Raw genomic sequence first — 11,726 nt, 5'->3', positions numbered from 1 at the left:
TCTAAATAGTTTAATTTTTATTTATTTTGGGGTCGTTTATTGTGTTTTGCATGTCTTCTGGCTAGTATTTCGTTGTGTTTCAGGTACCGAGGGTGTCAAAAGTAAAAGAATGAAAGAAGGAGGTGCAAAGAGCAACTTGAGCTAGTACAACCCATCACCAAGGTTAATGACATCATGCTGATGTCACACCCAAATCAGATGAAGGAAACGCGTTGAGGGAACAAAATTACCGAGTCTTCCTTCCAAAACTGGAGATTTCATCCAAATCAATTCCCACATCTTTGGGCACAAGTTTGAGGATTCAGTGGCAGATTCAAGGCTATAAAAGAGACCTTCAAGAATCAGTTTAGTGGACCAAGCATTTTTAGAGAGAAATTTAGTGATTAAGTTTTCATTCGTTTTCTGCTATCGTATTGTAGAACTTCTATATTATTATTATTATTGAGTCAATTCCGATTCATATTTTTCCCTTTGTTTGATGTTGTTACGTGTTATTCAATTTCCAATTCCCAATCCATTTAAATTCCATCGTTACTTTTACTTTTGCAATTCCCTTGACACAATGGCACTGCTACGGAAACCCAATTAGTGTGTAGTTTATATTCCCTTATTTTATATTAATGCACCTTCTTCTTTAAATTCCAATTCTGAATCAAATACTGTTGCATCTGGTTCCGTGAGTGTTGCGTGGCTAGTTAAAATACATTGGCATAGTTTTCAATTGTGGCAGTGGAAATTGTACTCAATTAAAGATTCCAACTATTGCCAGGTTCTTATTTACTTAGTTTCAATTCATTTATTTTGTTCTTTTTCTTCTCTGTTTCAATTATAATGATTAGCGTGCATAATTGTTCATTTATTATATATACCATGTCTGAGTAGATTTCTATAGAGTCCGGAATATGATGAACGTCATACCAATGATGCTCTGTTAATTTGTATGATTATAGATTGTAACAGGAATTGTTTTTTAAGTCTGAAAATTCTGATTTTTAAGGATAAATATTCACACTGAAAGCTGAAATAAAGTGATATCGGTTTCATATCGAAAGAGTGAAACCTGTATCTGACTGTAGAATATTCAGAAATTGGTTTTGAAAGACAGCGAAAGCGTTTTCTTTAATTAATTTAGAAATACTAATTTTCAAAAATGCTATTTTAAACTTGTACCCGTACACGTGAAAGCTGGCGTCTATGAGTTTAAAATATGGTTCCGGATGTGCGAAAGCCAACGGAACCTTTAAATTACATTTCTACTAAAAATAACTTTTCAAGCAAAACTTGATTATTTTTCAAACAGAGTTTTGACGTTGTAAGGCGTACACGCGAAAGCGGTCGAATAGATTACAAAGTCAAAATTCCGTGTCGTACACGCGAAAGCTGACGACCCCTTTAATTTAATTCTTTTTACGCGCGAAAATATTGTCCTGTTACAATAATAAAATACAATTTAGCAAGCATCAACGGTCGACACGAATTATATTCCGGTCTCTTGTCTTCAAAAGTAATTAAAAACAAGTTATTTTCCCAATTTTGCAACCAAATTAATTAGCATCGCCTTAGATAAACAACGTGACAATAGATAACGGTACTTGACATTGGTCTCTGTGGGATTCGACATCTTTTATACTAAAACCGATATTTCCGTGCACTTGCGGACCTATCAGGAATCATCACTTTTCTTGCTAGGAAGTTTGGGGTGAGTGTGAATCAAGGGATCAAGAGGATAGAGGGGAACTATTATCTAGACTTATATACTCTCACTACTTTGTCCTTACTTAGAACCCATGACCCTACTCACAATTACCAATATGAATGGAGAACTATTAGAGCTTATTGTTGATTCTTCTATCTAATCCGAACATAACTAATTCGGAGGTGGTGGAAAATTTGCTTTATATTGGTACTAACCCACAGGTACATAATAATGGTGATGATGATGATGGTGATGATGATGGTAATGATGGTGATGATGATGGTGATGATGATGGTAATTATAGCGAAAGGCATGATTAAGTAGCTTGTTTTTAATGGAAATCGTGGCATAAATTTTTTTTTTGTTGTCTTCTCTTAAAAAAGGTTGTTTCTTGTGCATGAAAGTGATTTCTTGTGTTTTTAGTGTTCTTGCTATACCCACATCATGTTTTATTGTGAAAAATTCTCCAATGAGAAAAGCACTCAGTTGCAATCTTTGAGTAAGTGTATGAGTAGGTATTTTAAGGAGCACGTTCTATCTTTAATGGTAACTTAGACCCTTAAATGTCTTTAGAGTAAAAGTAATATAAGTTTGTGTGGGAAATAATTAGTGTGCTTTATTGTTATATTCTATTACAAATTATTAAAGTTAAATGGGGCGGGAGAATGGCACCAACATGTGGGGGAAAGGACAGTCCCTAACTTCCTAATTGTGGTGGTGACTCCCTAATTGAACTTAAGTTCCAAATCCCTCAAATGAGGATTCATCAAAGCTAGGGGAAAGGACAACTCATCCAAAAAGACTTCCTGCGCGGAGATGAAAAAATTTTTGCAGCAATACTTAGGGTGATCATGGAATCTAGGGGGAAAGGACAACTCATCCAAAAAGACTTCCTATGAGAAAATGATAACCCCTAAGCAATCTGCAGCCCCTTGTGCTTAAATTGATAATCTAATTTAATTTTAACTAAATTCCCATCTCTCTTATATGAAATGAAGAAAGGACTTTTCTCGTTTACTTTAGTATTAGGGATAGAACATGTTCCTCATAATATATGTCTTATACAGGAGCAAGAAAAGGGTTGAACTGCACACACACACTCACTTGATACTTGTTGTTGGGTTGAATAGGTTCACAAGGAATACTTGAAGTCGTGATTAGTGTACTTGAAACAAAACCTTAGGAGAGACATGAATTTTTCAATTGTGTTGCCATTTAATCTTTTTTGCTACTATGTCTATTGCCTTTTGCTTGAGGATAAGCAAAGATTCAAGTGTGGGGGAGTTTGATGAGTCAATAATTAGTCTATTTTATTAGAATATTTAGTATCGTTTTATTTAGATTTAGTTTTATTTTATTTTAATATTATTTCCTTTTTGAATATTTTACTTCAATTGCATATTATTTAGCAAAAGAAAGGAGAATTGGAGCTGATTCGTGCCAAAAATATAAAAGATCTTATATAAAAATATCTGGTGCAAGGATTAAGGACAAAAATATGAATATCTCATACAAAAACATCCTATGCAAAGAATTTGAAGATCTTGTACAAATATATACAAGAGACGTGCCCCACTTTAGTCCTTTTGCTGCTTTTGCTTTCCGGACAAGCTACCTATTAGTTTCTTGTGGAACATTCTAGTGATTAGTTGCTTAGATTTTAGTCGGATGTAAACTATAAATAGAGTAGCTAGCCATCACAAATATTCATCTTTTGTTCTTGGAATAAAAGTTCACTTTTACTTTATTGTTATTTTATTTTATGTTCTTCTTCTTCTTCTCTTCTATGTCTACAATGAACGTTAATGAGTAGACTTCTTTGTCTTGAGATTGTTGGATAAGTCTAGTGACGTAATCCGAATCAAACCAAGCCTTAAACCTTAACTATATGTAACCTTAATTTCTAATCTAAATTCACCGTTTTAACATGAATTAACCATTATCAAACTGTGGAAGAGAACGCGGAGGGTTTTATAATTGTTAATTCATCATCTCAAATATCAATTCATAAAGCGAACGCGGAGCTTTGATATTCGAACAAGTGAATTTAGACAAGGATTGCGAAACATGAGAATAGTCAAGCAAACCTTGAGACATATAAAGTTTCGATCTTCAAGGGTTCCAAAGGCAATCAACCATGAGAATAGGTGTGGTTGTTAGAGGAATACACTCACTGACTTCGAGAGAAGCTTTGATACGCTAAAGAGAAACTTGTCTTTAGAAATTAAGACTAACATAAAGTTATAAGTTTAAGGGTTTATTTGTGAAGGATTCATCATTATGATGAACCAATAATCTCAAGGCTCTTTTTATTTTTATTATTTTCTTTTGTTAAAAATCCAAACTTTATAACTCAAAACCTTTTTCTAATCGTTGTTAAAAGTTAATTGAATTCATAACTCCCTGTCGGAACGATATCTTTTTATTACTACATCGGTAAACCGTGCACTTGCGGTTTGTCCCATCAGATGCTGAATTTCATGGTCATCTTAAAGGTATGGTGTCGGAGGTTATTGTCAATGAAACTTGGAACTTGCCTGCGGTTCTAACTGATTTTGGGGATATTAGAGATCGAGTAGATGCAATTTTTTTACCTCATAATTAGCTCCCGGATGTGTTGGTTTGGAGGCATACTTCGGATGGAACTCTTTCATCGAAGCATGCTTTCTCTTTTATACGCCCGCAGACACCTTTGCTGCCTTCGGCGGATTTAATTTGGAACTCCGCTATCCCACCTTCTCATTCGTTTATTTATTGGAGGCTCCATCATGGTAAGATGCCCACTGATGAAAATCTTAGATCCCGTGGTTGCATTGTTGTGTCGATTTGTAGCTTATGCTTGACAACGGATGAATCTTCCGAGTATCTTTTTCTTCGTTGCCAATTTGCTACTCGGCTTTGGGACTGGATTGGGGGTAAGCTTAATTGCGTCATTGACTCCTCTTCAGTAAACTCTCTCCTTTCGTGTAGGCCAGCAAGGTGTTCCTCCTAAGTGTCGGACATTTTTTGGCAGCAGTCTTGCATACTCTTCATACAATTTGGTGGGCTCGTAACTCCGTAAGATTTTCAGTGGTGACGCCATATTTGCATTCAGCCAAAGTCCGTATTCATTCCTATGTTGCAATGTCTGGTAATGTTTCTAAGGGTAAGTGCTTGCATGCGGACTTCGCATTTCTAGACTCCTTGGCAGTTTCACATCATTGACACAGAGTCAAGGAAATAATTTTGGTTTTATGGAAGACCCCTACCTCTCCTTGGTTGAAAGTAAACACGGATAGTTTAGTGATCGGTGGACATGCGGCCTATGGGCGGCTTTTTCGTGATCATCTAGGCACCTTTCGTGGTGCTTTTTATTGTAATATTGATTTACATTCTGTTTTTTATGCGGAGGTCCTAGGAATCATTCTTGCTATTGAGTATGCTGCCCAGGAAGGGTGGAGGAACATTTGGCTTGAGAGCAGTCCCTCTAGTGCTCTTTTGATTTTTTCAAACTCTTTGTTGGTTCCTATTATGTTACGTAACCGCTGGCATAATGCTTTACGGCTTGGGATTCAGGTTATTTCTTCTCATATTTTCCTTGAAGGCAACTGCTGCGCTAATAAATTGGCTTCTATGGGTCACTCCATTGTTGGTGCGGTTTAGCTTGACATTCTTCCTAATGATTTAAAGCTTGATTTCTGTCGGGATAGATGTGGACTTCCAAACTACAGATTCCCTTGATCTGTTTTTTGGATGGTTTTTGTTGTTTCTTCTGTTTATTTTTCTGTTTCCTTTCTTTTCTGTTTTTTGAGGTTTTCGGTCTAGCTCCCGGATGTGTTGGTTTGGAGGCATACTTCGGATGGAACTCTTTCATCGAAGCATGCTTTCTCTTTTATACGCCCGCAGACACCTTTGCTGCCTTCGGCGGATTTAATTTGGAACTCCGCTATCCCACCTTCTCATTCGTTTATTTATTGGAGGCTTCATCATGGTAAGATGCCCACTGATGAAAATCTTAGATCCCGTGGTTGCATTGTTGTGTCGATTTGTAGCTTATGCTTGACAACGGATGAATCTTCCGAGTATCTTTTTCTTCGTTGCCAATTTGCTACTCGGCTTTGGGACTGGATTGGGGGTAAGCTTAATTGCGTCATTGACTCCTCTTCAGTAAACTCTCTCCTTTCGTGTAGGCCAGCAAGGTGTTCCTCCTAAGTGTCGGACATTTTTTGGCAGCAGTCTTGCATACTCTTCATACAATTTGGTGGGCTCGTAACTCCGTAAGATTTTCAGTGGTGACGCCATCTTTGCATTCAGCCAAAGTCCGTATTCATTCCTATGTTGCAATGTCTGGTAATGTTTCTAAGGGTAAGTGCTTGCATGCGGACTTCGCATTTCTAGACTCCTTGGCAGTTTCACATCATTGACACAGAGTCAAGGAAATAATTTTGGTTTTATAGAAGACCCCTACCTCTCCTTGGTTGAAAGTAAACACGGATAGTTTAGTGATCGGTGGACATGCGGCCTATGGGCGGCTTTTTCGTGATCATCTAGGCACCTTTCGTGGTGCTTTTTATTGTAATATTGATTTACATTCTGTTTTTTATGCGGAGGTCCTAGGAATCATTCTTGCTATTGAGTATGCTGCCCAGGAAGGGTGGAGGAACATTTGGCTTGAGAGCAGTCCCTCTAGTGCTCTTTTGATTTTTTCAAACTCTTTGTTGGTTCCTATTATGTTACGTAACCGCTGGCATAATGCTTTACGGCTTGGGATTCAGGTTATTTCTTCTCATATTTTCCTTGAAGGCAACTGCTGCGCTAATAAATTGGCTTCTATGGGTCACTCCATTGTTGGTGCGGTTTAGCTTGACATTCTTCCTAATGATTTAAAGCTTGATTTCTGTCGGGATAGATGTGGACTTCCAAACTACAGATTCCCTTGATCTGTTTTTTGGATGGTTTTTGTTGTTTCTTCTGTTTATTTTTTTGTTTCCTTTCTTTTCTGTTTTTTGAGGTTTTCGGTCTAGCCCCCCCCCCCCCCCCCCCCCCCCCCCCCCCCCCCCCGCCTTTTGTAATTATTTTTCCCCATTTTTTAATAAATTTTTTTGAGTTTGGCGGCATAGGATGGAGGTCTCTCGGGGTGCCAACCTAGTTGGGATGTCGATGATGCCTCTTGATGCATGTCCACTCTCCTTGCTTATCAAAAAAATAATCAATGAAAAAAATATTGATTCAATTTTTAATCTTGGTAGGTATTGGTTGCACATCAATGGTGGTTTGTGGGTGAAAAGGGGTGAAGGTTCTAAGTGATAATGAAAAATAGATTTTAAAAAATTTACATGGAGAGGGAAATTTTGATATTGTTGTAAAATTTAAATAAATTTGTGTGTAACTAAAATTATATGGGGTGAGACTAGAAAAAGTCTTTTGAGTATCAGACAAAAATTGGAATGTAAAATAGGCTACAACAAACAAAAACGTTTTGCGTTTATTAGATGTTATAGATGTTATAGATTAGGTTGTATTATCCTTGTAACAATTATTATTATTACTACTAGCGGAAAGACGGGAACTATCGTGCCCGTCTGTCCGCTCTTTCTACTGCGCTAACGCAAGTAATTATTTTATTATGTTTGTATGTTTAATTTTTATTAAATTTTAAAATATTAATGGAAATTATTAATATATTGATTTATAAACAAAATATTGTCAAGGCATATATACAAAATAATGATTTATTTAACAAAATAAATCACGGTTCTCTTCATGTAACAAAATAAATCTTAGGTCATCATCGGCACCGACATTACATACGTTGCTGAAGCTATATTGCCTTTATTAAACAAAATAATAATTTATTAATAATTAAAAAAAATCACGGTTCTCTTTATATAAAAAAAAGTAACGCTATCATAGTTTGTATAAGCAATTATAAACCAGCAAACTCAAATAATCCTTGAAATTAATAGTAAACAATTTGAATCATAATCACTTATAAACCAGCAAAGTCAAATAATCCATAAAATTAATCGACTTTGATTAGTTGTAATATGAAAGAAAAAGAAAAAAAAAACTTACAAGTTAATTATGAATTCTGATGCAGAGGGCTGAGAGAGGTTGAGAAAAACTAAACAATGCGGGAAGGAACTATGAACTGTGAGAACCCTACTTATTAATGTTTATGTTTAATACAGTGCTAACAAATCTTTTTCTAAAATATTTTGAGTCCTAATCTTTTTTTTAGAGGATTTAAAGTCCAATCTTTAACATTATTTTTTGCTCACGTTTGTTACTAATCATTTTTTTAGAGGATTTAAAGTCCAATCTTTAGCATTATATTTTGCTCACGTTTGTTACTAATCTTTTTCTAGAGGATTTAAAATCCAATCTTTAACATTATTTTTTTGTTCATATTTGTTACTAATATATTTTTTAGAGGATTTAAAGTCCAATCTTTACCATTATTTTTTGTTCACGTTTGTTACAATTGATCAAAGGCTAAGGAAGAGTAACTTATATTAAAATAATATGGAAATACTGTTTTTTGTGTAAGAGATAGGAAACTACCTGGCAATCTTTGTCGGCTGTATTAAGGGGAACAACACAGATGTACAACATAAAAGCGGCTGATAAAAAAGTAACATGAGTTTTTGTCTTGTGCTAGTTTTTTGTGAGTTTGATCTGTGGTTACAGAGGTAAAAGAGGGTTAACGGGGACGATCAGTGACACTGATTAGTAATCCACGTGTTATTTTAGAAGTGGCTAACAGTAAGAACATCTCATAAGGATTTCTTCAAAAAGAAGAACAGTTCATAAGGAACAAGGAACAGTGTGTAAGTTTTCTCCTTAAATTAAATTTATTCTTATTTATTTTTTACATGTGTTATTTGTATTTAAAATTAAGTGTATTTTTGGAAAGAAAAGTCCAACCTAAAAGTGTGCTGAAAGGGGTAGTTTTCTTTATGTGTAGTATAGATATAAATATAGATATAGATTACCAGCAAAAAGACGGGCACTCACGTGCCCATCTTTCTGCTTTTTTAATTGCTCTAACGTTTCAAAATTATTAACGGTGTTTTTTTTTTATGAAATTTTGATTTGGATTAAAACAAAAAATATAAATGTTTGTTGCTTTCAAGTTATAACAAATCAAACTAATCATAATTATTTATTGCAATGACATCAACAATATTAAAAAAAAAAAACTAAATTCTGTTTTTTAATGACATCAACAACAATATAATTGGGATAACGGAAAAGTAAGTATAAATATACTCATCTAGTTTATAACACTTTTTAAATGATAAGGGAAAAAAAAAAAATATATATATATATTGACAAGAAGAAACTTATTGCATTTCATTCATAACAATAGTAGAGATACAAGATGGAATCCTAATATGAATATGGAAACTAGCATGACGCAAAGCCACTCTAGCAAAGCTATGAGCAACTTCGTTGGCTTGTCACCGAATGAACCTAACATCAGAGGTTACTAAATCAGAAACTAACAGACGCCTACAATCATTAATTACTACGCTAAAGTTAGAGACGCCATTTTTACTACCATAAAGACAGTCTACCACGGTTTTGGAATCAAGTTCAAAGTCCACAATACCTACTTGTAGATCACGAACCCAGTACATTGCTGATAATAAACCCAAAGCCTCACCCAAATCCACATCAAGGAGAGGAGTCATCCATTCAGTCTTGGCTAACACAAAGCGACCTTCATCATCTCGAATGCAAACACCAATACCGACCCGATTTCGAGCTTGAGAGAAGGACGCATCAACATTACAAGTAAACCTGCTGGGACTTGGTTTGATCCACTTCAAATCAATCGGGGTATCAGGATTCTGATGGATAGGATGTCGAATATTCTGAGCGTTCTTCCAGCTAGTAAGAAGAGAACCTGCACGAGCACAGATATCATGAGCTGTTTCAGTAATGTTGTTCCATACCTTATTGTTTCGATGCTTCCAAATACTCCATAGAGTCACACTGAAAATTTGCTTTTGCTGCTGATCCAGGTGATGGAGGATAGCAAACACATTGGTTGGAAAATTGACATTAATATCAAAAACATCCATCAAAGGGCTCCATAAACCAATACGTTGCCAGCAAAGTGTAAGACCCGTAATTTTAGAAAATAAATAAATGTTAATAATATAATATTATGCTACCTCGTTTATTTTAGTTTACGATCAAATAAAAATAAATAATACCTTTGACGATGAATTTTTATCGCTACTCGAATATTTTGTAGTTTTTGTCGCGATAGCGACTCATGATAAATTTTTCAGAAAATTTCTCGAAAATTTAATTTTCAGTCTCTTCCATAAACGGAAATTTTACCGCGCTTAATTTTTAAAACAAACTCCGTTTTGTACGAAATTTTTTGTATAAACTCATAAAATTATTTATGATTGATTTATGTTATAAAAATATTTTTGCCATTGAAAATTTTCTCTCATAAGAACCAAGTGTAACTAGTATAGTATAATAGAGATTTGGCTTTAAAGAGAATATCTACTTTCATCTTCTTATCCACACACACACACACACGGTAACCCCACACACACATGCATGCATATTCTAATTCTTTTATAAATATATGTATATGCAAATCAAAGTTGCTCATTCACACTTCCTCTCATTCTCTCACTTCAACTTCTCTCTTCTTTCTTTCACGTTTCTTTTCTCTACTCTCCTTCTCTCTTCTTTCATCTATGTTCTTCTTCATTCTTCTATCTTCTCTCCTTCCCCTCTCAAAACCGTAAAGCTCTCTCTTTTAATCTCCTTTTCAACTTCTTGTATTCCTCTTGGCTTTTGAGTTTACAAATACTCCATGTTTTAAAATAAAATGAAATATAAATCCAAAGAAAATTGGAGAAAAAGTTGTGAACCAAAAATGATCCATTTAACATGGTGGTGCTTGTGATCACTTTAGCATGTAAGCTTCTTTTCTATCTTCATATTTTCCCTTTTAAAACCGTGTGCATATATGGTGTTGTGTCGGTGAAGTTTTTCTCTAAATCCTATTCACAACTTATTTTTGTACTTGCTCATGTGTTAGTATATATTACACAAAGATAGCAAAAGGAAACAATTTATTTTCTCTCTTTTGGTTGAAGTTGCCGTTATTTGGTTTTCTTTTCCTTCAAATTTTCTGTTTTGTGTTTATTATACCCTCCTTCTAGTCTTGTTGCTCGAGTTCATTTCTCATGTTCTGGCGTTCCTTCATTTAAGGCCTTTCATTTTGTTCACTAGATTGATTAATAATTTACATATTCACCTCTAACCGTTAAAAGCTTTAAGCACCTTTCAAAGAAGATAATGGACATATTAGTGGATTTTATAGACAAAGTTTCTAGTGTAAAATGAATAAGCTTACTCACTAATAAACTAAAAGGTGGTTCATAAATTAATTTTTCATAAAGCTAAATATTATTATCTAAGCAAAATATATTTTTGGACATATTGGACTTTTAACGTGTGTGTATATGCATATGGACGATGCCAAGAAAAATGAATATATGGACATTGGGACTTTGACTTTCCTCCGAATCATGACTAACAAAATATATAACTATGTGTCGATATAAAGAAAAAAATAATGTTAAAGTAGACTTAAGAGTTGAAGCTATGGACTTTGGAATGAAACTTATTTTTGGTGTAAAAATATATTATAGAATATGCTTAAACTTTTACCACTTTTTGTCTAAAATCAATGGTTTATTTAGTAACCCAAAAAGAATGGTTATTTGACACTAAATATGTATTGTTTTTAGAATGAATAGCTTAACAATTTTTATATATATGCGCTGAATATTTTTCATCGTAAAATTTGTAGGAACAAATTGTGTATTATGCGTTTTTAGTCCCTTAGAAAAAATGGGTGACCATGATCTCAATTGCTTTAAAAATAAAAGAAAATGATATGTAGTTAAAACTTTAAAGAATACTATTTTTAGAATAAAAAGCTTAGAGTTTTTACATATGGGCTGGACTTTTCTCGACGTAATATTTGTAGGAAGAAATTATTGTACCA

At 34.3% G+C, this 11,726-nt stretch overlaps 1 protein-coding gene across 1 annotated transcript; it reads right to left on the bottom strand.

Annotated features, from left to right (window-relative positions):
* Positions 1-9,138: 9,138 nt before the first annotated feature.
* Positions 9,139-9,765, bottom strand: LOC146937385 (uncharacterized). The gene has a single exon (XM_085749409.1). It carries the CDS (start codon positions 9,763-9,765, stop codon positions 9,139-9,141), a length of 627 nt encoding a protein of 208 aa, XP_085605535.1.
* Between the last annotated feature and the right edge of the window lie 1,961 nt (positions 9,766-11,726).

Source organism: Medicago sativa, chromosome 3 (assembly GCF_051527215.1).
Source record: "Medicago sativa cultivar Bolivia chromosome 3, Bolivia_mono, whole genome shotgun sequence".
Classification (NCBI taxonomy): domain Eukaryota; kingdom Viridiplantae; phylum Streptophyta; class Magnoliopsida; order Fabales; family Fabaceae; genus Medicago; species Medicago sativa.
Note: the sequence above shows the minus strand (reverse complement) of the source record. Positions and strands in the feature narration are given on the sequence as shown.